The following is a 27,437-nucleotide window of genomic DNA, read 5'->3' as shown; positions in this document are numbered from 1 at the left end:
CCCACACAAGTGCTTTCAATTAGCTTGTATAATTAGTGTGGGCGTTTGATTGAAACCTCTACTTCATTGTCCTGTTGCTTTTATTGAACTTGTTTAGCTTGGTGCGGGGTACACCTATATTATTACTGATAATTACCATATTATTGTAAGTATACAGCGTTCTCCCCTAAATTCTTTCATCCTGATAAGAGGATTGTGTAGCCACAGTCAGTGGATTTTCAATTGTCCTTAATTGTTCCTCATGTTTGTAGTGAGGAGCGTTCACAGAGCTGCTGAGAGACACTTACAGAGAAAAAACATGTTCAATTATCATTAATTACACAGGTTATAATATACAATATTCACATTTTCTGCGTAGTGTTGAGGTATGACAATTTCAGGGCTTGAGTATCATTTTTAGTGCTTTTCAGTGAGCATTCATGGTTTCTTCATGGAAACTGTGTTGTGTTGGTAGACAAACACTTCCTGACTAGGACTGAAACACGCCAGGGTTCCTACTGCTGGAGGGAAAATAATGTAGGTTATTTGCACATGTTGTAACTTCGGGAAAGAGTAAAATAAAATTGGAGGACACCGTTCAGGAAGAGGAAATTCTCTCACAAAATAAGGACTGAATTTGATATATTTAAGGTTTTTGAATTCCATAGCTACTCCTAGGTCCTGAGGTTTTCCAGAGATTCCAATTCCCTAGTATCTTGGTTCTCAAACTGTGGTGTCAAACGTCAAGTGTCCAGACTCCTGCACGCTCAAACCCCCTCAGCTGGATCCTCCAGAGATTCCCCTGCTGTTGTGAACATGTCTCACGCAGACAGTGTCTGAAAACAGTCACAGCATTTGTACAGTTGAGCGAAATCAAACATGATAATAAGTGGGTTATAAAACAACATAAAGCACATTATCATCACTGATTAGAATGATTCATTCATTCACTAATGCTTTATCCTCCACATGAGGGTTGCAGGGGCTGCTGAATGATGTCTGAATTTGTAATTACTTTATATTGCCTCTAACTAATCACACATTCATTGACAGCACTTCAACAGTGCACCATTATTGAGGACATAGTTTTAGCATCTGTTTATGTAGCTGCTCATATTAGGCCTAACAGTGTTTTTGTGCAGGAGCTCGAGGAGAATCTCAGAGAGACTCAGGCCACAGCCCAGCGGTTCGAGACTCATCTAAAGCAGAAGGAAAGGCTCTATGAGGACAAGATAAAGGTAATCTATCACTAACAACTCATAAACCTACTCACACCAGGCGGGTATATCCTGATTAAATGACAGGAAATGCTCTGCGGGTGAACTCTGTGTCCTCTTCACACCATTCTCTGTCCTGGTAAATAATATCCTGGTGTTGGTTAATGTGGGCTGCCTGGCATTGAGCAGGTGCTGGAAGCTCAGATGAAGGCGGACATGGCTGATAAGGAGATGCTGGAGTCCAGTCAGAGCAAGTATGAGGAGGAGGTGCGGGAAAAGTGCAGCATCATCAGTGAACAGAAGGCGGTAAGAAGTGACCAGATTGGCAGTGACGCTATTTCAGGCTTACTTACCACAATGACATAGACCTCTTGTTTTTGAATAATCTTAAGTCAGTTATTGTGGAGCACAGTGCACACACGTCCACACTGTGGAATGACGAGGCGATCCAGCTGAATGTTTAATTGAAACGCAAATGTGGTGTTGATTGTTTTCTATTCAGACCATAAATGCTATGGACTCTAAGATGAACAGCCTGGAGCAGAGGATTGCTGAGCTGTCGGAGGCCAACAAACTGGCAGCCAACAGCAGCATCTACACACAAAAAAACATGTAAGCATTGAGACACACAACAGTACTTCTATTCAACCATACTGAATGATTTTTTATACATATATATATATATATATAGTTCACACAATGCTCCACATGGCTCTCTGTATTTGTATTAAGCTTTCAAACATATACAGAGGAAGTAACAGTTGAAGGCAAACCCTAAGATAGAGAATAAAGGTATGAGACACCACAAAAACTATTCAAATATTCATTTAATTTAAATACTATTTAAAATACTTTTAAATAGTAAAAGTTGGCTTTTATAGAAAGAGATCTTCTGATGGTACACTAAAAAGCCTACTTTTCATTTAATGTACACTTTTTCTTATTGAAAGTCTCCTTCAGTAGCACATGACAAATATTTAGTACATTATGTTCCCATTTAGAGAGAAAAAACATCTACATACACTGTTGAAACAGCAAATCCTGAGGCTTCAGTATGGGAGTAGAGATTTTATGGGTGTTTTATGGGTTTTATCGGTGTTCAGATCTCAGGCACTAGTAGAATTAGGTTAGACTATAACTGAAAACACAAAAAGTGTGTCCAATAAACCAACCCGACTATGTTTAGTGACGAATTATAGAATCTAGTGGAGGCTGTGCTCTACTGTTGTCCCCTCATGTCCCCGTTTTTTCACTTTAGACCATTTTGAATCCCTTAGGGATGACTATTCAAAGACAGTTTTAAAGATTTTGATCTATATCAGAAATTGTAATTGCTAATGTTAACTGATAAAGTCCAAGTTTTTCCCTTGACAATAACTGACTGTAAGTAAGGAGGCTGGCATCTTAAACAGCAGACGTTGTAAGATGTAAGAAGTTGTAGGAGACCATTCTACTGCTCAAAAAACAGGTCCTTCTGCAGTTGGAACGCCTCTTGTACCCCTGCGTTGCTGCTATAAACAATTCCGTCAGTCAGGTCTGATAGTATTGCTTGACAGAGCCCATTTTCAGATCAAATTTTTGTCCAGTAAAGGTTAGCTTGTATAATATCTTGAAGGGACATTGTTGTGGACAAAAGGGCTTCACGTTTTGCACATGTTGGCATGTCAGGAAAGCCCAGGAGGAAATGATCTCAGAGCTTCGCCAGCAGAAGTTCTACTTGGAGTCTCAGGCTGGGAAGCTGGAGGCCCAGAATGCCAAACTGGAGGAGCATCTAGAGAAAATGAGTCAGCAGGAGCAAAGCAATAAGAGCCGTGTGATGGAGCTGGAAACAAGACTCAGAGAGGTGAGGAGATATTAGAGAGGGGGAGGAGCTTAAAACCAGGGTGTGACGCAGGGTTCTTAGATTAGTGGATAAAAGGTTTCCCATTAAAGTGTGACACCTTCATTTCGGCCCACAAGCTGTCACTTACATTATCCACTGCTTTCTTACTCTTTTCTATATTTGTCTTTAGCCTGCAATGGCACCTTGACCCTCACATCTGGCTGTGCCAGGCTGGTGCCTCTTAACTAGTTGCCCCCGGTGGTTAACTGCTAATCCTCTCCTACATCCTAGGCTATAGGTGGTAGTTTCAGTTGTAAGAAAACAGATCGCAGAGGGATTTAAGTTGCGGTGTCAGGTTTAATTCTCCCCATGTCAGCATGAGTGAATGACTGAATGTCCTCCTCTTTCTCCCTGATCCTGGATCTGCCTCTGCAGATGGGGCTGGAGCATGAGGAACAGAAGCTGGAGATCAAACGTCAGGTGACAGAGTTGACCCTGTCGCTGCAGGAGCGGGAATCGCAGATCAGCAACCTGCAGGCGGCTCGGCACGCTCTGGAGAACCAACTGCAGCACGCCAAGACTGAGCTGGAGGAGACCACTGCAGAAGCCGAGGAGGAGATTACTGTGCTCAGAGTGAGACGCACAGAGAGTGAAGATGAGGTTTCTTTTGAGGTTTTATAATTGTCGTAGTAAAATGTGTGCTGAATTCTCTCTTGTCATTCCCCACAGGCACACAGGGATGAGATACAACGCAAGTTTGATACCTTGAGAGACAGCTGTGCGGTAAGATGCTCACACAATCACATATAGGCATATACTAGACATATCTATCTATCTATCTATCTGTCTGTCTGTCTGTCTGTCTGTCTATCTATCTATCTATCTATCTTGTGGGAGGTTCCTGGTGTTTTTTAGTTCTTGTCCAATTGTATGAATCTGTCTGGCTTTACTCACGTCGTGTGCTTCTTCCACCTCCCTGCTCAGCCGTGACATGAAACGCATCACTTCACGCCACAGACAAACAAAGCGCTGCTATATATAGAGAGAGAGAGAGACAGACAGTCACACAGAGAGAGTCATGTGGAGCTTCATCAGCTTTAAATAGGATATTCATCCTCTGGTTTCCACGTCTTGTGAATATGATATTTCTTCATGGTGTCACATATTCATCATTATGTGAAGCCACTAACTAATAATGCCTTGTGCTTTATACAGCTACATCTTTTATCTGAAACTCCCACCTGTTTAGTAACTGTTGTTATCTAACACTCTATTAAAAGTTGGGTCTTTTGTATATTTGACAGTGATGTGAGGGTTATGTTACTGCCTGTTATAATACCATGTGCATGAGAAGAGATTAAAAACACAATAAGATACAATTCTTGTTGTGAAGCCCTGGGGACCCCTGCTTTTGTCACATTTAGTTAGTTGGTTAGAGCTTTAAATGTCATTTATCAACAATAACAACCACCACGTTCAACATTGTCCTCCTTTATCCCAATGATCTACTTTTCAAATCCTCCCACTTGCAAACTGTTGGTAGATCAGTGTCCATAGATTCATCTGGACTCTGTCCAGGCAAACGCAGCCAAATGCTGCTCCATGCAGAGCTTGAAATGCCACTTTGTGTTTTGGATGTTGTTTCTCCGTTTGTCTGTTAAACATTTTAAACAGATCTAACCAACATGTCTTGACACGTTCTCAGGAAATGATTCTTGATGTTTGCCATCTCCTTTTATCTCATCTGCATCATTTTGGTTCCACATCCAGCACTTAAATGAGACCTTAAAATGAAGGGAGACCCTGTCCTGCCCCTTTTTTTGGACAAGAACTCTCCTCCTCTGCTGCCTTCAAGCCAAAACATAACATTGCATAATTAACTATATAAAAGTAGACCAACATATTTTCTTCTTCTTCTTTTTAGCTGCACTTTTGATTAGATGGTAGAAACACTAACAGCAAAGTACAGTGTTTAAAGTTACATTTGAATAAAAACTATTTTGGAAATGTTGTGTAATAATGCTGCCATTTTGTCTCCAAAGCTTTATTCTCCCAGTTTATGTCCTATCTTCACTTAGTTAACAGTAGATTTGAGAAAAACTGTATATCAGTTAACCATCAGAGTGTTTACTGCTTGTAATATCAAGAAGGAACTTTACTGGAATGGAAAACCAACCAAACTGTGTAGTCAAGCCAAGGGGAGGCGGTACTATATAGTGGAAAAACACCCTATTTATATTTGAATTATGCAAATTTATTTAATCCACACACAACACGTCATGCAGTTTTATCCACATTAGTCACTCAGCATCTGTGTATTTCTAAAAAGCAGTGATTGCTCTCTCCACAGCATCTGTGCTGCTCTGTTAGTGTCATAGAAAAAGCTAATGTTCCTCACTTATGTTTTTTTGTGTACAGTAAATGTTGTGTTAGCTTTAGTCAAGGGAACTGTGGGACTGATTTACTGCCTCTTTAACCAGAGTTTATATTTAATGTACGCCCACAACCTTCACAAATAGAGCTGTGCAATTTGTATCCAGCAGTGTTGAGGGTAAAAAGCTCTGGAAGTGATTTGCCCGTGGAATGAGAGATGAGCAGAATAAATACAGACATTTGCTCGATCACTTCATCTAAAACAAGAGCAGCCAACCAACCAAACAACCAACCAAACAACCAAACAATCAACCAAGCAGGATGAGATCAGAAAGACAAAGGAGAACCACCACAAAATAACCATTTCATCTGTGACAATTAGACAGGTTTATTTGCAGACATTAAACATAGTATATTTATGTATATATATATATATATATATATATATATATATATATATACATGTGTATATATATCACTCACTCACTCAATCCTCAAGTGACAAAAAACTTTCCAAAAACCCTTTTGGAAAGACGAGGGATCTTGAGCCCAGGAGCATTTCAACAATTGCTAATATTAATAACATTTATCATCCTCACTATTATCTTCATCATTTCATCCAGGGTGTGAAATGCCCCTTGCCCCAAAGCCATCTGGGTTTGGGATAATCATTTCAAAATAAAAATAGTTTGGCTTCCGTAGTCGTAGGATAAGTGTTTTATACAGTTTGAAATCTGTTGCCTAGTAACATGAGTAGCAGCTCTGTCATGTGCCATGTTGACTAAAAATGCTAAATTGCGTGGCTGTGCTCATATCATGGACTTCAACTGTGACACTTTGTGTTCATGTATGACACAGCAGCAAGCTCTGCTAATGTTTAGTGTGTATTGTGCATTGTGTAGTGTGTTTTCTAAACTAACTCAACCTATAAACACAGACCCCAAAAAGGTCTCTCCATTAGATGTCACTAATTCTTACACACTGCAGTCAGTCTCATGCCTCGAGGGAGTCAGGACAGAACAGACAGCTAATTTATGTACTTAAAAGCTTTGCCTTTGTTTCCCCTCGTCCACCTTAAGTTCTGCGTGGTACACGTGTTCTCATGAGAGTCTTACTGGCAGCCTTATCAGCCTCTAACCCTCATCTCCCTGTAGAGTCCACAGCAGCTCAGGCTGATTAAAAGGCACCGGCAGATGCTGATGAAATGATTAGCTCTCTCCTTCCTCTGAATCCTGCCTGAATTTTAAACAAGTAGCCTATAGATGCCAAACTACATACAGATCGCTGCATTATATCACTATACAGCCAAGAAATCTGCATCTTGTAGTAATGAAGCAATGGTTGTTTGATTGTGTGGCAGATTTGGGTAAAGATTTAAAGTGGGAGAATAATAATACATTTTGATTTATGTTGCCTGCGATGGACTGGCGAACTGTCCAGGGTGTACCCCGCCTATCGCCCGATGTAGCTGAGATTGGCACAGCACCCCCCGCGACCCTCTGGTGGAGGATAAAGCGGTAGATAATGACTGACTGATTTATGTTGCGTTTTTATCAATTTTTTTTAAAGTAGCAGAGTTTGCAAACTGAAAACAAAGAAGAACCCATGAAAAGTGAATTCTGCTGTTGTTCAGCATACAAATAATCACTTGACTCTGCAGCTTTCAATGCATATTATCTATGTCAGCCTGTTTTATTCCTCAGAAAATTCAGATATTTTATAGTCGGGTGCTCTTCATAGGTGATCACAGATCTGGAGGAGCAGTTGACCCGACTCACGGAGGAGAACGCTGAGCTGAACCGTCAGAACTTCTACTTGTCCAAGCAGCTGGACGAGGCTTCTGATGAGAGAGAGGACCGGCTGCAGCTCGGCCAGGACGTGGACAGGCTGCGACGAGAGGTGGCCGACCGCGAGATGCACCTTAACAACCAGAAACAGGTACATGGCAGCTGCCGAGTACAGAAACTGAGTGAACCTTGAACAAAGATATGAAAGTCTTTTGTCTGTACACCACACAATCAATCTCACCGAACTGCAGACAAGGCAGCAAGGAATAATGAGGAAAACACTAAAGATTATTACATCAAAAATAGCTTTGCAACAGAAAATCACCAAACACCTGCAGCTGCGCTCATCTCTCTTTCTTTCTCTCTCTCTCCCTCTGTGTCAAGCTATCATGCACACGCACACACATTCTTGTATTTCTATCCAATTTAAGACTTGCATTAACTCTCATTCATTTGGAATGAATCCCTAAACCTAGGGAGAAAAGTACAAATGCAAACTAGAGGTAATGGACAGATAACCAGATAACAATAAATAGTGAAATGGAAGTCTCTTTTTTACATAAATTAAATTAAATTAAATTAAATTAAATTAAATTAAATTAAATTAAATTAAATTAAATTAAATTAAATTAAACGATCTAACCTGAACTAAACTAACCACAATTCAAATCTTAGCCCTAAACTCAACCAGTTCCTCACAAATGAGGTTTTGGTCTCCATGAGAACTACTGGTCCTGACAAGGTCAGTGTTTATGCCAGGTCAGAAAGGGTAGCAAATACAAGAACACACACACACACACACGTCCGTCTGTCCCTGTCAGTATAAATCAGTTTGACCATTAAAACGTCCAGAAAGTTTTTCTCATCTCCATTATGCAGATGTCTGCGTGACAGTGCATCATCACCGCCGTGAGGTACATGAGATTAAACTGTGAACATGTTCAGTGACTGATCACAACAATCAATCATCATTAACAGGCCAGGTCTCAGCAGCCGTGTTGCACTGGTCTTTACTCTCAGACATCATGACCACAGAATTCTTGCTTTGCAAGGAAAGGTTTGTCCAGTTTTCTGTCTTATAAAACACTTTATTTGCACAGTGTATGTTATATATTATATAAAAACAGTGGAAGTGGATTAAAAGTTTTCATATTGTGCAAGGGAGGTTGGACGCCAAAAAGGCTTATAAAAATACCTCCCCCATATAAACAGCAATGGCTGTATTTGCAGTATCAAAATTCAATAATAATAATAAAAAAATATTTTCAGAAGTAGAAAAATAGTGCTACAAAACTTTGCTAATGAATGATCTTCTCCGATGTTTTTGAACGATGATAATGTTAATGTTGATTGTAGTGATGTTAGTTGTTCCGTTGATAAGGGAAGTCTGACACTGACAATATGGACAATGAAAACAATCTATAGCTAAAATCTGCCCACTTTCAACTCAATGCCAGTCAGACCTCAGGTGGACGGGTAACGTGACCCAGACGTCCCTCTCAGCAGGAACACCGGGAATATTTCAGTATCATTGTTACGTGCTGTGTTCTGGTTGTAGAGGGAGCGAGTGTGAGCGAGTGTGAGCGAGTGTGAGCGAGGAGGCTGTGTGTGATGTGTGCGCTGCCCCTGTGGGAGGACTCATGTGTGGGTGTCCAGTAGCGCTCTCGGTCCTCGTGGTTGTGTAACCAGCGATGGAAGTCATAGACGAGGGATGGGGTGGCGTGTGGGAGGGATGTGTCATCCCCATCACTCCCAGGTTGTGTCAGCTGTGGAAGTGTTGGACTTCAGAGGGCTGCAGCACCAGCGCAGGCTATTTTAGTCTCCCACTGCTTTTGTCTAAAACAGTGATGCTACACAGTGTTTTGTTTTGGCTCCATGGGTAACATAGAAAACATTCATGTGTCCAAACTGTGGGAACATATAAATAATCCCACAGTTATTCAAACTGAAGCAGTCAGTACATGTGACTTATTAACATCCATGTCTGAGATGAAAATATCCTTTCTTCTCCTTTCTACTATTCTTATCACAAGCTTCTACCAGCAGGTTCTGAAGGGACAAAACCAGGAGGAGGACAGCTAATGCTTCTATAATGAGCTTTTAGGCAGAAGCATCATTTTAACTTAATATGCATCAAATTAAGCCAGTTTAAAACGTTTCTCGCTATCAAACATCCTTGCATTGGTGCACCAGGTGAAATCCAATAGAGAAATCAATAATGGTACTTGCCTTTATCGCAGCCTCTCAGGAGACAACAAGGATCCTTGTGCGTAGTGGATTATGTGCCACTAATGTGATTACAGCACTAAAATGTACAGTAACGTTAAATGTTCTGGCTTTTTTAACCTTTCTTTCAGAATTAATTGGAGCGATATCAACCATAATAAACATAAGAAACAGTTATAAGTGATAATGTGTAATTTTTAAACATAAACAATAGAGATGTTCTGATACCATTTTTTCCCTCCCGATACTGATTCTGATACTAGTGCTGTTGAGTACCGATACCGATACCAGTATGTTAAAAAAAAAAAAATCATACTATTGCTGCGTGTGATACTGTGATATGATTATCATTGTGGTAAGGCCTTTCTCAGGTTAAACCCTTTGTAAACATGAATGAATACAGCAAATTGAAGCCATTTATTTTTATATTTATTTTTAAATAGAACAGTATAAAAAACAGTAGTGCAACACCAACTTATAATAAAATAAAATATATTAAAATATAATAATAAATAATAAATATAGGAATAATTATAAAAAACAAATTAAAGTGCAGCCATTATGTACTAAAATAAAAATCCATTTAAATCTTTAAATAGTGCAGTATCGTGGTATCGGAACGGTGCCTGGACTCCAGTACTCGCCGATAACGATACCGATACCAGCATTTTCGGCAGTATCGGAGGCTTTTCCGAATCGGAACAACTCAAATAAAGTTCAGCTCGCTCCACACAGCTGTCACCTGACGACGGCAACAGCAACATCAACTGCTGCAAACGGAACCACTTCAGAAGTGAATTCTGCTTCTCGTCCCTGTCGTCCCACCCCTGCACTGCCACTGCATACACACACACACTCAAATGAAAGCGACAGCACGTGCGTGATGTTACATCATTTCTGTATCATCTCTGGTCACAAAGACCAAAGAGTAATAACATCGACAAACATCATGCGCTGCAGCTTCATAACGAAGGAATATTGAGGATTGTGCAAATATCAAGCAACATCAAGGCAAAGCAGATGAAAACATAATCATGCAAAACAGCAACAGCCTCAGTTAAAGGAGAACCTTGGAGCTCAATTGAACACATTTTTAAATCTTTGGATCGATTTGTAGGGGTTTCCAAATCACTGTTGCGCTGATAGTGAACGCAGTTTTTCCCTAAATCTCTCCAATCTGTAAATAACTCAAAATGCCCCTTGGGAGACTTGTTCTTGTTTTTTCCATGGCTGGGCATATATGAGGGACTTGAAGGGCCAATGACTAGTTCAAGGGGACCTCCACTAAAAGCTGTGGCTGAGAAGTAACCACTCCTGGGTCTTCTCTTTCAAAATGAGAGATGTATTTCTCACTGAAACCGGTTTCTTACCAGAACCTTGAGACGCTGAAGACCACGTGCACCATGCTGGAGGAGCAGGTTCTGGAGCTAGAGACCCTGAACGACGAGCTGCTGGAGAAGGAGAGACAGTGGGATGCCTGGAGGGCGACGCTGGAGGACGAGAAGAACCAGGCTGAGAGGAGGACCAGGGACATCCAGAGACTGCTGGACACAGAGAAACAAAACAGGTGACAGCCATGTGACGGTGTGCACACTTTTGTCATGTTCTTTCATGTAAATGTTGAAGAAAAAATTATAATAATGTAAATCAAGTGATCTCAGAGAGAAGTTCTGCATCTTGGGAAAATATGGCCTCTGATGGGAAATGTTGACCAATCACAGGCCAGTTCAGGAAAGAGTCTGAAACAGTTGGACAAAACTAAATATATATATATATATATATATATATATATAATATATATATATTATATCTCAATATTATTTTACTATAGCAGTGGGTGAAGTATATTTGAGGAAGAGGAGGATGATGAGAGAGCAAATAAATCTGCCTCCTGTCAAAAGTTGTAGGTGACTTTGCACCACTGCAGTTTTTGTCCATAATGGTTTTTACTTTGAGAGCTCAATATTTTCTCAGGTGGTTCTTAGAATAAAAGTTTCCTCTTCTTTCAGCTTCTCCCTTCAGGGGTCACCACAGCAGATCATCTGCCTCCATCTTGTCCTCTCCATGAACCGTCTCTGTGCTCTTCCTCTTTTCCTCCCGCCAATATAATCGCCATCGCTCCTCCGCACTTGACCGAACCATCTCAACCTTGACTCACTTTCTTTATCTCCAAAACCGTTCAACCTGACCTTCTGCCTTTTAGACTTTGCCGGAGGACACGTAATAAAAGGAAAACAAAAGCCAAACTGAATAAAAGAATAAAAGCTGTGAAATGAGGATCAGACAGTTCAAAATCATGATCCAAACATTTCACCATAAAAACATGAAAAACGCTTCTGAAAATGTGTCTTTAAAGGGGATTTAAATGAGGATAATGAGCAATCTGAACAGATTTCTTCAGATTATTATAACACAGGCAGACAAGACCTCAGCTGAGTTTAAGGACTTCTTGCCAGTACATGAAACTATTGTTCAATAATCCATAATGTACCATCATTTAACTGTAAAATGATTAGTATATTGGTTTATTTGTGTTTATATTGTGTTCCTATCATTATTGGATCTGGATCGTTCTGCCTACGCACAGTAAATGCAACAGGTTTGGGCTATATTCTCTTGGGTTTCTCAAAATGTATTCTGGGAAATATGTAAAACTATTTATAGTCGGTGTAGGCAGGACAAGGTGATTTCTTAAAAGAACTGCACCTAGCAACCGTTTAGAAACATACTGTTAGTAAAACTAGATTTCATTTCAGTATGAAGATGCAGAATAAGTGTTGAAAACATGTTTTGATGTTTGTTTTAGGCTTCGCGCAGAGCAGCGCAGCTCCGAGTCTCGTCAGGCTGTGGACCAGGCAGTGAAGGAGCACAAAGCTGAGATCCTGGCCCTGCAGCAGGCCCTCAAAGACCAGAAACTCAAAGCCGAGAGTCTCGCAGACACTGTAAGCGTTCCCGCTCTGCTGAACGACCACTGTGCTTTTTCTGGTTAGCAGATGTCACGAGACACACTTTCTGTTTCCTCAGCTGAATGATCTGGAGAAGAAGCACGCCATGCTGGAGATGAACGCCCGCAGTTTGCAGCAAAAGCTGGAGAGTGAGCGAGATCTGAAGCAGAGACTGCTGGATGAGGTACAGTCTGTGTTTTCACACGTACACTGTGTGTATGGAAGCGTATGGTACACCCAGGAAAAGGATTCTATTTATAGACGTTTGAGGAAAAACACAAATTAAAATGAGGGTTAGTGTGTAACATGTAGAGGGGTTCGTCTGCAGGCTGGGTCACTTACTTACTTCTGGGGTGGACTCATGTGTATTTCAGAGTTTAATCATAGTCATAAGTCTCAAAAGCTGTTAGTACAAAACATTGATATCTGTCCCAGATGTCCTCAGAAATGAAAGGAGACACAGAGACACAAAGGATGATTTACAGCGGTTGTAACCACAGTGTAAAATCTGGATGAGATAGAGTTGACTTATTTGGACATAAAAACTGTTGCAGGGTTTAAAGAAAAGACGCTTTTCTATATTATGAACTGTTCAGGTTGGAGATGGAAATATTCTGCTTTCTAGCTCCTGGCACAGGAAACATCACACAGATGATGGACAGATGGATGCCTGTGTTCCACTAAATATCAATGAATTAATGAATAAAAAAAATGCTTTATTACAGAATAGGCAGAATGATGTTAACGTCTTTGGCACTCACACATTGGTGGAGAAATCCAAGCCAAGGACAACAATCCTGAGCAACCCTCCATTAACCATTAACTATCTTGTTACTAGCTTTTCTATTATAGAGTTCTTTTTTGCTCCATCAAGGATAGTACCTGGTACCTGCTTCTTTTCTTTGACACAAGAATCAAAGTGAACAATGCCCAACTGCAGATTTTTAAATGTAAAAAGACTTAAAAATCCTGAAAACCTGCGCTAATCTCCAACATTTAGCAAGGACATTTCTAAAATCTCGATATTTAACGGAGGAGTCTGGTGTATTCAGCGAGTGTGTCAGACATGAGACCATGCAGGCAGTACTGAAATAGTGAAAGTGCTCATGGCAGTTACAACATTTACAAGTGCTTATTGGTAGAACTTATATATAATATACTACTAAGTGTATACTAAAAATAGTTAGTTTTTTGTAGTATTAGAAAAGTCTTTTCATTTGACTTTAGGCATATATTTAGACGTTATATGACTTTTTTTCCAAGTGGAATCTTAATTTCAAACACAAAAAACACATTATTTCTGCTCTACAAAGGCCACTGTAGTTTCCTGACACACTTGGGAAAAAGAAGGATCAGCGAAGGAGGCCTCTGTTTGTTTGTGGCGATGTACAATCTAACCATTAGATGTCACTAATTCTTACAGACTGGGCCTTTAAATCGAGAACAGAAGCCGTGCGAAAAGTAGCTGCAAAAAGTGTCACATCGACGACTTCGCTGTGTTGTGCTTGTGTGTCTCTGCAACGAATGAGAGCCTTGATCAAAGCTAAAGGTGGTCCAACCAAATATTCGAGTGTGTGTGATGTAAGGGCTCTTCTACCTGCACAGCAAGAGAAGCTGCAGCAGCAGATGGACGCCCAGAAAACCCACATCTTCCGTCTGACCCAGGGACTGCAGGACGCGCTGGACCAGACTGACCTGCTGAAAACTGAGAGGACTGACCTGGAATACCAGCTGGAGAATATCCAGGTGCTGCTACACACATGAATGTAATGGAAGAAAAACACTGATGATAATGGATTTCTGAGTTCCACTAGCTGAACTCAGAAAAAATATTTCTATTGTTGGCTTGTCTTGTTTTTTTGCCCCCACTGTTTTTCCATTTTAACACTACAAGTCCATACCAGCGTCCCATACTGTGTTTGAGCCCTCAGCATACCTCCCTCTCTCTCTGTCTCTCTGTCACCTCTCTGTGTGAAGTGAAGTACTTGAGGAGAAATTCATGGCAGTAGTGATGTTCACTTAGCTCCACCTGCAGGCTGTGTACTCCCATGAGAAGGTGAAAATGGAGGGGACCATCACACAGCAGACCAAGCTCATAGACTTCCTCCAGGCCCAGGCCCACGGTGGCTCCAAGAAGAAGAAGGTCTAATGCACTTATTATATGTTCATTTAAGTTGAATTAAGTATTGAGGTATCTCTTTGAAAATTTGCTAAAATAATTTTTTTCATGATTACTAACAATACAAAATATGTGAGTTTTGTTGTTTATTATTTTATTGCAGATGTGTTTTGAAAGAGTTGTCGTGTGTCTTTGCTTCTGCGTGTGTCTCAGGGCCTGTTTGGCCGTCGTCGTGAGGACCTGTTGGCTGCCATGGCTGCTCAGGCTCAGGCTCAGGCTCAGGCTCAGAGTCAGGGCCAGGGCCAGGGCCAGGGCCAGAGTCAGGGCCAGGTGTCCCCCGTGCCTCCCATCCAGCCAGTTCCCCTGCAGTACAGTGACATGAAGGTGGCTCTGGACAAAGAACGGTCCCGCTGCACTGAGCTGGAAGAGGCTTTGCAGAAAATGAGAGCAGAGTTGAGAACTCTGAGAGAGGAAGGTCAGACTACGCCTTTTATCTTCTCTGCACTGAAGCTGCTGTCAGTGATGCTGTCTTTCTACCAACGTCTTGTCTTCTTGCCCTCTCTCCTTCCTGCATTACTTGATGAATGTGTTTAGTGAGGGAGCAAACAGCTTACTGTAACCTCATGTGCAGAGAGGACTGCCTCTTTGTGAAGCGCTGGATGGATGGATGGATGGATGGATGGATGGATGGATGGATGGATAGATAGATAGATAGATAGATATCGATCGACATAGGTCTGCTTTAAATTGTTTGGCTAAAGCAGTGTTGATAATGTGATCTATCCCTTTAACCTTTAAACAGCACTCCAGTACAAAGACCATGGTAACTCCCCGATCCCGGCCCCATCGCGGCAGCAGATGATCATGTCCGCCATGGTAAAGTCTCCTGAGCACCAGCAGGGGCCGACAAACCTGGCACCCGCCAGCTCTGGCCGCCGGAAGGAGACTGCCACACCTGAGGGTGAGTGAAGGGAAGACTTTTTCCCTCTAATAGAAATATACTGGTTTCAATATCAACACTGTGATTTTACAGTTCATTAAAACCAGTTCCAGATTTTATCGGTGGACACGTTACACTTTATCGTCCATGTACTGGCCCTCACATGTTCACACAGCCATGCGGCCATGTGGAGCTCTTACTCTCCTTTTTCTTCCACACACCTTTCAGAAAGAAGGAGGGTCTCTTTTGAAAGTAAGTCGTCCAAACTCGTGGTTTCTGCAGCTTCGTCTCTTATCTCCCTTTTGTCTCATTCACATCCTTAGAGGCCAGATTTTAAAAGCTCTGCACTTTTTTTTATAAAATGTCAGATTCCATCACGCTGGTGGTTGGGCTTCAGGAAATTTACTCCTGTGAGTGCACAGCTTTAGAAATCTGCAGCATTCTCTTTTGGTTGCTGAGGCTAAGTCAGTTTGATTTGCAGGTCCTCTCTTATGATACCACCTGAACGTCACATGATCATACACTAACAGAGATGTATCATAAGATAAATGCTATGATTCACCAAATGCTGGTTTGTTTGAACCCTCACTCTGAATGAGATTAAAGCTATTGTTCAGTCTTGAGGTCTTCATCTTTAAATGATAATAAATGAATGGAAATATATCTTTAATTCTACACACATCATCTGATTTGGTAACAAAATCAACAGAAAAGTCAATGTTGACTGAGTAATTCCTTTAAGATTCAGCAGTGAGTGGGAACAAGCAAAGGGATTGATGGAGTCAATATTCTTCTTCAGCCATCTTTGTCTTCCAAGTTAACTGCTTCTGCATTTTTGCTGAACATCTTCGCGTTTCTTCGAATTCTCCTTGTTTTGAACTGATTGCATAGCTGGTATGGCATGGCACACCGAGGTTGAGTATGAATCCACACTCTGTACGAGCTGCCCTCACTGTGATCCCTCACTGTATCAGAGTACAGCCGTCGACTGAAGGACAGCCAGAGGGACAGAGACAGAGAGAGGGAGAGAGCGGTGCACCACAACACGCCGCACCGCTTCACAGTGGGACTCAACATGAGAGCTGCCAAGTGCACCGTGTGCCTGGATACTGTGCACTTCGGCCGCCAAGCTGCTACCTGCCTCGGTGAGTTCAGTGTTACATTAAACACTATACAATAGATAAATACATGATCCCTAAAATGACAATTAATACAAATGATGAGTCGTGATCTTTGGAGCCAAAACCATGTCTGACTGTGCAGTGTTTTCCCTCGTCAGAGTGTCACGCCTTGTGCCACCCCAAGTGCTCCCCCTGCCTTCCAGCCACATGTGGCATGTCCAGTGACTGCTCGCTGCATCTGTCTGACGGCTTGTGTCGGGACAAAGGCAGCTCTCCAGGACAGCAGCTCAAAGACGCCGGTGGACACATGCACCTGGAAGGCTGGATGAAACAGCCCAGGTACGACATGCTGCTCTTCAGTCATCTTTCAAATGTTATCAGCCATACCCAAAGTGTGGGCTGTGGCCCCCTGGTGGGCTGTAAAGATATTGCAGTCCTTTCTTTTTTTTAAAAAAACATACATTATTTATGGTAATTAATCAAATAATTACATTTATATGGATGGATTATTAAGGTTTGATAGCAGAATGTTTTGTTTTTGGCACAATACTGTGTTGTATATACTGTCCCTGAGACTTGAGAATAATCAATATTAAGACAAGGAGCATCATTTTTTCCTCACATGCACACATGTTTATGTTGTGTATTAGTCTGGACGTGGTCATGTGTCTCAGGTTCTTTCTCCTGGTGAGACTGTGCCATGATCTCCCACTGATCACACACAACCTGACGTTAAACACAAGCCAACTCAGCCGCTCAGTGTTACTTAAAACAGTTCTTAAACAAAGGTCAGTGGTAGATTTTCATGTTGGCCTCGTGTGTTTGCAGGAATGGGAAGCGAGGTCAAGGCTGGGAGAGGAAGTATGTGGTCCTGGACGGGACTAAAGTGTCCATCTACGAGATAGAGCCCAGAGAAGGTGGTTTTGTCTCTCTGGACATTTAGCAGAGCATCACATACAAGACCTTCCACCATGTTCATTTGTGTGTGTGTTGCTCAGATTCAGTGAAGCCAGTGGAGGAGTTTGACTTGTGTCTGTCAGATGGAGAGGTGATGGTTCATGGAGCTGTAGGAGCATCTGAGCTTCCAAACACTGCCAAGTCAGGTAAACACCATTACTCTCTCCTTTACTACACATAACACAATAAGATGTTGCATAAATAATACAAAATATAGTGATGCACACTTATTTATAAATAAATAAATAAAATATAATAGTCAATTCCCTAGTGAATTAAGAATTCCACTGAGTGTTTTAACTTTGTATAAGACATTAAATTCATTGTATCCTGTGGCTGAATTCATATATAACCTGTGTTCACGTTGTGCCAGACGTCCCTTACGTCCTGAAGCTTGAGTCTCGCTGTCACGCCCCCTGCTGGCCCGGACAGTCCATTTACTTCCTGGCTCCCAGTTTCCCAGACAAACAGCGCTGGGTGGCCGTCATAGAGTCTGTGGTGGCCAGTGGGCGAGCGTCCAGAGAGAAGGCCGAGGCAGACGCAGTGAGTATCTCTGCGGTTATTTCATTATTCATCTGAAAAACAAGTCAAAGTGTGACTGAGGGACGAGGAGACACCTGTAAAACCACACCCACAACAACTTAGATAGATAGATAGATAGATAGATAGATAGATAGATAGATAGTTAGATAGATGGTTAAGTGGCTGATGTCAAGGTCTTTTACTTTGATTATAAATACAGATTTCTATGCATTGCCATTTACAGTGTTTGGCTACTCATCAACATATAACATGAATCTCCTTGTTTTTCATAGATCATCAACAGTTTCATTTATAAATATGGTTAATTGTTCCCTTCTTCTCTTTCTCTCCTCCCTCTCCTCCTCTCTCTTACCTCCTCCTTCTTGCTTTCTATTCATTCCATAACGTATGTCCTGTATATGGGCAATGCTTTGTTGATTTGCTCTATTCTGCTCATTCCATTGGGTTTCACGGCACACTTAGGCAGCCGTGTCCAAAAGACTAAAGGTTCTGTCTCCTCTGGTCCAGGTAAACAGTTACAGAAGGTTTACACACAGTGTTGGGCAAGTTAGAGTAATAGTTTAGTTATTACATCTCAATCCTTTAATAAGTCATAAAATGACTTTACTTGTCGCTTGTTATCAAAGGTAATAAGTTACATTAGTCAATATACAGTATAATATATATTCATCCATTGTCTACCTCCTTCTCCTCCACATGAGGGTCGCGGGGCTGCTGGAGCCAATCCCAGCTGACATAGGGCCAAAGGTGTGTAGAGAGACCAGAGAACCTGGAGAACCTGGAGGGAACACACACACACACACACACACACAAGGATAAAAGCATCTTCTAAATGACATGTAACAGAATGGACATTGTTTTACAGGAGTTAGGAGTTAAAGTTCTGTTAAAATGTTATTCTATGTTAGTGAGTTAGTGGTTAGCATACATTTATACTTTACACTGCATTTAGACAGAGGCTATGACTATGGTTATATATACATATATATATAGATATATATATACTATGGTTGGTTTATCAGCTCTTCAGTCTCTAAAGGACATAAAAACACAGCACTACTTTGCTTTTTATTGTTTAGAATTATAATCCCACACACACGACTCGTTACCAGGTAAATGAATGTTATTACAGTCATATATTACTGCCCAACACTGTATAGACATAAGAGTCAGTGGCACACCAGTGGTGCATGTGTCTGTTACTGTGTTGGTTGTTCACCCTCCCACTCCTCTGCTCTCACCTGCTGCGATCACTCACTCTTCACTCCCACTGTCCTCTGTGTCGATGCTGCTCAGCGATTCCTCCCTGTCTTTGGTTGCTTTGCTGTTTTACAAGCACACTGGTGCAGTTCTGATCCTCCTCACTCGTCCTGCCCCGAGGACCAGGGATCACACACTGTTTGTGTTCTTGTCTGTTGTCCCCTCTGCACACTCTCCACAGACTGGGTCTCAAGTCATAAACTGGATGACACAAACTGGACCTAAATGACCAGGGAGTGCGATTTAGAGTTGTGTTAATGACAACGTTTGTTATCTTCTGAAGGTCATAGGTCACAGGTCACCTTGGACACGTCACAGGTCCAACACATACACACATACAGGCAGTTTAGAGTGTACAGTTAGCCTCTGCAGGAGGAGAATATGCAAACCACCCACCGCCTCAAGTCAAACATGACTGAGTCCCACCTCTGTCTCTCCTGCACAGTCATGTGACGTCCCCCCCCACCTCTTTCCTGCTCCTCTGCTCCTCCCACTGTGGTTGTGTTGAGGTCACGGCCCAGCTGACCTCTCACCTTTTCTCTGCCCTTCCAGAAGCTGTTGGGAAACTCTCTGCTGAAGCTGGAGGGAGATGACAGGCTGGATATTAACTGCACTCTCCCTCTCACAGATCAGGTACAACGTCGTCCTTCCGCTGTTTTCACTCACAGACGTTGGATCATTTCGAAACACAGTTGACGTGCAGCATGTCTTAATGCAGATGCTCACCGCTCACATGTTTCACCCGTGTGCTGCAGATTGTCCTGGTCGGCTCTGAAGAAGGTCTGTACGCGCTGAACGTCATCAAGAACTCGCTGACTCACATCCCCGGTCTGGGGTCCGTCTTTCAGATCCACATTATCAAAGAGCAGGAGAAACTGCTGATGATTGTCGGTGAGATGTTCTCCTATTTTTCACGTAACTGAACAGCTGGACGCGAGGTCTCGCGTGCAGAAGAGAATCTCAGTGTGATATTCTGTGTGTGTGTGTGTGTGTTACAGGGGACGAGAGGGCGCTGTGTCTGGTGGAGATAAAGAGAGTAAAACAGTCTCTGGCTCAGTCGCACCTGCCCAGTCAGTCTGAACTGGCTCCTTACATCTTTGAGACAGTGAAGGGTTGTCACCTGTTTGCTGCTGGGAGAGTAAGAGAAGAGAAGATCTATTATTGCCTTTATTGTTTTTATATTTTCCATTGCAGGGTTAATTATTGCACATATAAGAATATTGGAAAGTGTGATATACTATATTAGATTCAGTGAGACGCGCGTTTTTTGGTTCCAGGTCGACAATGGTCCTTGTATATGTGCAGCGATGCCGAACAAGATCACCATCCTGCGCTACAATGAAAACCTCAACAAATACTGTATCCGTAAGGTGGGTGTGGCCTCGCTGTGACGTATACAGTTTCAATTATTAACTGTGACTACACCATGATATACAGAAACATGTTTACATTACACTGTCATTTACCAAGGAAAAGTATACAAATAAGACGAGAAAGTAGAGTGTGTGATCAGTTAACCTCAAATTATTACTGATGAACCGAGTGTGACTGATGTAACTGTAGATCTGTAGACTTTAATCAACATGTTTTATCCAAATTACAAATAAATACTCATAATTTCAATACTGGTCAAAATAATTTTTATTTCATTTATGGTCAGAGTAAAGTACATACAGTACCACTAAGGTCCACTAGAGGGCCACTGCCCACACTAATCCAGAAACCTAAGTATCTGTGTGTCACCTGCTTTTATAAACTGCATCATGAGGGAAAAAAAACACTGATGTTCAAATGTTTGATGACAGGAGATTGAAACTCTGGAGCCGTGCAGCTGCATCCACCTGACCAGCTACAGCATCATCATCGGAACCAACAAGTTCTATGAGATCGAAATGAAGCAGTTTGTGCTCGAGGGTAAGGACACATCAAATATTTATTAAAAAAACAAACAAAAAAAACGGACATAAAAAAATAGCCGTGTGTAGATATCTGTTGAGATATTAAAAGAGACAAAACTGTCAGAAAACACTATCATCAATGAGGAAACACTGAGGTTAAATAAAAGTAACTACAGAAATTAAAGTTTAAAAGGCAGGGGGCTCTCAATTTGAAAACGCTAAGAAAATAAATGGATACATGAGATAATGTACAATAAAATAATAACTATTGTTATTAATAAAGAGAACTTGAAAGTCAGACTAAAAAGGTAGGTCTTGTGTGTTGCTGTATAATATCTAATCAGCCAGTCACATGACAGTCATGTAGACCTGCTGAAGTTTAAACTGAGCATCAGAATTAGTGACTTTGAATGTGACATGGTTGTTGGTCTGAGTATTTTCTGGGATGTTCATGCACAACATAACCACTCATCATAAGTCTTGAAACAGATGGTCCCTGACTCTGCATTTATTGTGTGATGTTCACTGTGACTCAGTGTCTCACTCAGTGTCTTGTGTTTTCATCCCCTGCAGAGTTCTTGGACAAGAACGACATGTCACTGGCCTCGGCCGTGTTCGCCGCCTCGTCTCACAGCTTCCCCATCGCCATCATGCAGGTGGCCAGCGGCATGCAGAAGGAAGAATACCTGCTGTGTTTTCATGGTGCGTCTGAACACACAGTCAGTGCTGGGAGTGTGGTAGAAAACAAAGATAATCACACACTACAACCACCAGTACAGTATATCCTCTTAGAGCGCCAGTGTGTAGCGTCTGTCGCCCCCCTGAGGAAGTCTGAGGAATTACCAAAACACTGCCAGCTCCTCTACATGATCTAAAACAGGGGTCTGCTTCCTTTACTATGTCCCCTCACCACCCAAATAGTATGAATCTGCAGCTGCAAAACTCATAAAATGAAGATCATTTTTTCATACACATGTACTTTACACAAAAGAATGACAGTTTGTTGCACTATGAACTACAAAAAGTCCAACTTTTATAAAATGGAGAAAAAAAACTACTACTACAACACTAAAGCAATGATTGGATTTTATGTACCCGTCATAAACAGTTCATATGTGGATCCAAAGATGCACACGACATGTTTTGTCAGGTTTGGGTTGGTTTTCACTTAATCCCAGTTGTGTGAACTAATCTGACAATAGTTTGAAAATAACAGAAATGTGTTTACATTTTAAAGTCATGCACTATGAGCTGATACCGGTGGTAAAGTCCAATTCAATCTGTAAATCTTTGGTAAATCACATCACATTCTTGTGACCATGTGACCTGGCTGCGTGTCTGTCAGCTATGAAAGCTAAAAGAAGAAGAAAAGGGTAAAATCTTGTCTCTTAATTTCCTTTTTATAAAGATATTGAGTATTGTGAGACTTATGCTTCATATTCGTCTTCTTCTTTAGAGTTTGGCGTGTTTGTGGACAGGTACGGAAGAAGAAGCCGCACTGAGGAAATTAAGTGGAGCCGTCTGCCTTTGTCTTTTGGTGCGCACATCTTACAACTCAAATCAAATGAATGTGGTGACGCCTGTGTAATCCTGCTCATCATTTCTCCTTTGGTGCAGCCTACAGAGAACCTTACCTGTTTGTCACCTACTTCAATTCTCTGGATGTCATCGAGGTTCAGGGACATGCTGCTTTGGGGTGAGACACACACACACACACAGCACAGAAGTTGAAGCATTTAAAACACTTTAAATCTCAGGTGTGTTTGTCTTACTCTATATTAGAGTGTAATTTAAAAAAAATAAATAAATAATTCTTACTATATTGTATTTTTTTTTTATTCTCATTTCTTAACTGAGCTGTTGAATGTGTTGTGAATGTGTGTTTCCCCCCTGGGGGAGGAATAAAGTCATTCAATCAATCTTCAATCAATCAATCTTTAGTCCCACAGTGCTGGCTCACCTGGACATCCCCAGCCCTCGCTACCTGGGCCCAGCCATCTCATCCGGGGCCATTTACCTGGCGTCATCCTATCAGAATAAACTGCGGGTCATCTGCTGTAAAGGGAGTCTGATCCGAGAGTCTGGAGAGCTGCAGAGGAGCGGCTCCAGTCGAGGGTCAGCTCCCTCTGTCAACACTGTAGTTAGAGCAAAACACATGAAGGTTACAGTAAACTGTGAATGACTACAAACACATGGTTATTATCTATTTTATATAGATGAAATAGTTTTTACCTCTGCATTATTTCTCACACTTTATTCTCCCTGTTTGAGGTCAACACCACTGTCTGCTGTAAAGATGCTGTCCTCTGTCCTCTGTCCTCTGTCCTCCGCTGTGTGCTCTACAGCAGTCCCACTAAGCGAGGCCCGCCCACCTACACTGAGCACATCACCAAACGCTTGACCTCTGGCCCCGGCAGCCATGACGGTTTGCATCGAGAGCCCAGCACGCCGCATCGCTACAGAGAGGGTCGCACTGAGTTCAGACGGGACAAATCTCCCGCCCGACCGCTGGACAGAGAGAAGTCGCCCGGCAGAGTGCTGGACAGCCGCAGGGAGAGGTCACCCGGGAGATTCGGGGACAGCAGCCGCCTCCATGCTGGCTCTGTCCGAACGCAGCTCGCCCCTGTAAATAAGGTACTGTGGGGTAGTGTCAAATGTCCCCTCACACACCATCTCAAACATCAACTGCCACAGAGGTTATTATTGTTAAAGAATGAAAACTACTGAGAGACTGAGAGATGGAGACTCAACGTTATGAGTCTCATGAGGGTTATTTATTATTATTCATGTTATGTTTATGTGTGTCTTTAGTCTGTCAGCTATTTGATTTTTACCTTACCTATTTTCTTATATTTGATACAGGGATGGTTGTTCATCTGCCCTAATACACTTTTAAAATGGCATCTATTCCATATTACAAAAAACTATTAAAAACTTAACTAAAACTAAGCATTTACAAAAGAATAAAAACTATTAAAAACTTAACTAAAATTAAGCATTTATAAAAGAATAAAAACTATTAAAAACTTAACTAAAACTAAGCATTTACAAAAGAATAAAAACTATTAAAAACTTAACTAAAACTAAGCATTTATAAAAGAATAAAAACTATTAAAAACTTAACTAAAACTAAGCATTTACAAAAGAATAAAAACTATTAAAAACTTAACTAAAACTAAGCATTTAGAAAAGAATAAAAACTATTAAAAACTTAACTAAAACTAAGCATTTACAACAGAATAAAAACTATTAAAAACTTAACTAAAACTAAGCATTTACAAAAGAATAAAAACTTTTAAAAACTTAACTAAAACTAAGCATTTACAAAAGAATAAAAACTATTAAAAACTTAACTAAAACTAAGCATTTATAAAAGAATAAAAACTATTAAAAACTTAACTAAAACTAAGCATTTACAAAAGAATAAAAACTATTAAAAACTTAACTAAAACTAAGCATTTATAAAAGAATAAAAACTATTAAAAACTTAACTAAAACTAAGCATTTATAAAAGAATAAAAACTATTAAAAACTTAACAAAAACTAAGCATTTACAAAAAAATAAAAACTGGCAAACCTGCTCTAAAAACAAATGAAAATGAACTCATTTTAAACACAAACAGTCCAAACTATGACTATTATAATCCTGACACAAGTCAAAGACAAACTGATGAAATAAACAAACACTTGTGTAGCAGCACACATCAACACCACAGGAGGGCGCCATCACTGATTATCTGGCAGGTGAAAGTGTGTGTGTGCGAGTGTGTGGGTATTACTCATGTTGTGGGGACCTAAAACTGTTTACACAGTCACATTATGGGGACTTGTCTTCCTCGTGGGGACAAAAATCAAGTCCCCACAACGTAAATGACTACATTTTAAGGTGAAGATATGTTTTAAGGTTAGGGTTAGGATTAGGATTAGGCCAGTAGTAATTATGGTTAAGGTTAGTAAGGTGAGTAAGTCTCCAGGAAATGCAATGTCCCCTCAAGTCATGAATGTCCAACATGTGTGTGTGTGTGTGTGTGCGCCTTTCTGTGGGGACATCAAATCTGTCCCCACAACTTTAAAGGGCTTTTTTAGGGTTAATGATTAGAATTGGGTTTAGGTTAAGGGTTAGGATAAGGCTTTTTAAACACACTTTAAAGGTTGATGGTGTAACATTTAAGTGGGTACATTGGATTATATTGGGTAACTGTATACACTGAAGTATAATGATGTAAAAATAAACAATTGACACAAATGAACAACAACAACATGCTTTCTGGTGTGTGCAGGCCACCGTAGTTCCCTTACACTCTTGGGAAAGGGAGTGGGTGAGAGGAGGGGTTACATGTGAAATAATGTCACCACATGAGAGAATCTGGTGTCTCTGCTGTTGTCTTGCAGGTGTGGGATCAGTCGTCAGTGTGAACCCAGTTCTGCTGCAGACCGAGGTTTGGAGAGAAACCAGAGAAGACACTTGATCCGCACACACACACACACGCACACACACACACAGACACACACACACACTGAGGCTGACTGACAGCTTCATTGCTTGTACATAGTGCAGTCTCACTTCCACTTTGAACAACACATATACCTGCACTGGGACGCGTCTCCTGCGACATCCCCCGTTTTTCTGAGTGGTGTTTTCAGTAGATTTGGTGGCAGGAAACCTACAGATCAGGAGAAGCTACTTTATAAAGTCTATTCAAAGGTGTACATATATATATCGCTGTGTGAGTTTTTATAGATAAAGGGAACAGTCGGCTGGTGAAGAAGCCATGTCTATATTTTTTAAAAAATGCAAATCTGAAGATGTTTCAGGGAAAAATAATGAGGTCAGTGGAAAAGGAACATCCGAAGATTGAATCAGAATGTGAACGATCACAGTTCAGAGGATCCAACCGTGAAGAGGAACTCCGAGGAAGCGACACTTTGCACACGAGATTGGATTTGAACAGGAGTTTAAGAACAGTCTCTGTCTTTGGATGGAGCGTGTGGTCCTGCTGACTCCACAGCCTTTGATATGTTACCGCATATGATTGCTTTACAGACAGTCGTCATCAGCCATACTTTGTAAAACAATAATTAAGCAATGTTTTGCTCCAAGTGTTCCTTGTTTTGTTTTTTGGCAAACCTAAGAAGAAGAAACACGCAGCTCTGCCTCACAGTCAGGCCTCAGCTTTCTCTCTCTCTTCTGCTGCTGCTGCTGCTGCTGCTGCTGCTGATTATGGTACAGATGTCCTGTTTCTGTGCAGTGCTATGAAGTCTCGTATCGTCAGAGGTTGTCACTTCTTAGTTTGGTTTCTCTGGAGCCAGTACAGCCTCCCCCCGTTCATCACATCAGTGAGCATGACTAACGTAGAGCAGCACTCGTCGTTTCTTCAATCTTGACTCGTTCTCTAGGTTGTTCTTTTCTGTCATGAATTCACTTGACTTTGCATTCAATTAAGTAGACGTCGATGTTAGACAGTGTTGATTTTTAAAGTTGTAATCCAAGTTATATGCATTAAACACAACTGAAATGACTGACCGTATTCTTCTCTGTGTGTTGAGCTGCAGTCGGCCACGGCGTCAGCTTGTAGCAGTGAGGGCGGGGCCAGCTTTAGTGAAAACTCTGAGTTTGTTAAACCTGAAATGAGGAAAAGTCTGAGTTTTAAAGAGGAGTAAAAACAAGGTCACTCGCCATGGTAAGTAAGTCTGTGAATGTAACCTGTGTGGGAGCAGGTTTTCCTCATTCATTCATTCATTCATTCATTCATTCATTCAGTTCAGACCAGGTGCTTTTTAGCAGAGTTTTCCTGTCTGTCTCTATTTCAGACAAATGTTGAAAGATGATTTTGATATTTTATCTACATATTTTCATTTGGGCAGCAGAACAGAAGGGAATTGGGCCTTGTAACCGGAGGGTTGCCAGTTCAAATCTCAGCCAGGTAAAGGGCTGGTCCCCAATCCTAATAGCTCATTATTAATTGGACACTCAGTGTACTCCCCCACACATCCTATATCAAAACGTGTGGTTTAATCGGGAATCATGTACTGTGACTTTCAAAGCGTTTTGAGTAACCATGGCAACAAAAATCGCAAAAAAACTGAATAATTTCCACATACACATGAATGCGAAACGGTCAAAAAAAATGATCCGAAGCAAGCCCACTTTGGAGCCTCACAGTGTCACAAAACTTGGGACTTTTCTCACCCAAGTCAAAGTGTTGATATATATTACATTTTTTATATTATCACAGTTTAGGTTCTGTAC

The 27,437-nt window shown here is 41.2% G+C and overlaps 1 protein-coding gene across 6 annotated transcripts in view; it reads left to right on the top strand.

Annotated features, from left to right (window-relative positions):
* Positions 1 to 26,707, top strand: part of LOC122769936 (citron Rho-interacting kinase) — a 47,018-nt gene extending 20,311 nt beyond the window's left edge. Inside the window, exons 10-41 of one of the 6 annotated variants that reach the window (XM_044026850.1) lie at positions 1,122 to 1,217; positions 1,386 to 1,502; positions 1,699 to 1,808; positions 2,865 to 3,039; positions 3,454 to 3,651; positions 3,748 to 3,801; positions 7,132 to 7,329; positions 10,778 to 10,971; positions 12,211 to 12,346; positions 12,429 to 12,533; positions 13,955 to 14,095; positions 14,385 to 14,492; positions 14,682 to 14,943; positions 15,271 to 15,429; positions 15,637 to 15,660; positions 16,383 to 16,553; positions 16,688 to 16,868; positions 17,358 to 17,446; positions 17,528 to 17,632; positions 17,860 to 18,029; positions 18,492 to 18,536; positions 19,842 to 19,922; positions 20,045 to 20,180; positions 20,288 to 20,427; positions 20,567 to 20,659; positions 21,095 to 21,203; positions 21,761 to 21,889; positions 22,644 to 22,724; positions 22,805 to 22,883; positions 23,129 to 23,302; positions 23,533 to 23,821; positions 25,580 to 26,707. In XM_044026850.1, the coding sequence (XP_043882785.1) occupies positions 1,122 to 1,217; positions 1,386 to 1,502; positions 1,699 to 1,808; positions 2,865 to 3,039; positions 3,454 to 3,651; positions 3,748 to 3,801; positions 7,132 to 7,329; positions 10,778 to 10,971; positions 12,211 to 12,346; positions 12,429 to 12,533; positions 13,955 to 14,095; positions 14,385 to 14,492; positions 14,682 to 14,943; positions 15,271 to 15,429; positions 15,637 to 15,660; positions 16,383 to 16,553; positions 16,688 to 16,868; positions 17,358 to 17,446; positions 17,528 to 17,632; positions 17,860 to 18,029; positions 18,492 to 18,536; positions 19,842 to 19,922; positions 20,045 to 20,180; positions 20,288 to 20,427; positions 20,567 to 20,659; positions 21,095 to 21,203; positions 21,761 to 21,889; positions 22,644 to 22,724; positions 22,805 to 22,883; positions 23,129 to 23,302; positions 23,533 to 23,821; positions 25,580 to 25,603 (4,173 nt within the window). In that variant the 3' untranslated portion in view covers positions 25,604 to 26,707. Of the gene's footprint in view, positions 1 to 1,121; positions 1,218 to 1,385; positions 1,503 to 1,698; positions 1,809 to 2,864; positions 3,040 to 3,453; positions 3,652 to 3,747; positions 3,802 to 7,131; positions 7,330 to 10,777; positions 10,972 to 12,210; positions 12,347 to 12,428; positions 12,534 to 13,954; positions 14,096 to 14,372; positions 14,493 to 14,681; positions 14,944 to 15,270; positions 15,430 to 15,636; positions 15,661 to 16,382; positions 16,554 to 16,687; positions 16,869 to 17,357; positions 17,447 to 17,527; positions 17,633 to 17,859; positions 18,030 to 18,491; positions 18,537 to 19,841; positions 19,923 to 20,044; positions 20,181 to 20,287; positions 20,428 to 20,566; positions 20,660 to 21,094; positions 21,204 to 21,760; positions 21,890 to 22,643; positions 22,725 to 22,804; positions 22,884 to 23,128; positions 23,349 to 23,532; positions 23,822 to 25,579 lie in introns of those variants that run through there. The other 5 variants (XM_044026849.1, XM_044026854.1, XM_044026851.1 and 2 more) reach the window with 5 other exon arrangements.
* The last annotated feature ends 730 nt before the right edge of the window (positions 26,708 to 27,437 follow it).

This window comes from Solea senegalensis, linkage group LG5 (assembly GCF_019176455.1).
Source record: "Solea senegalensis isolate Sse05_10M linkage group LG5, IFAPA_SoseM_1, whole genome shotgun sequence".
NCBI lineage: Eukaryota > Metazoa > Chordata > Actinopteri > Pleuronectiformes > Soleidae > Solea > Solea senegalensis.
Note: the sequence above shows the minus strand (reverse complement) of the source record. Positions and strands in the feature narration are given on the sequence as shown.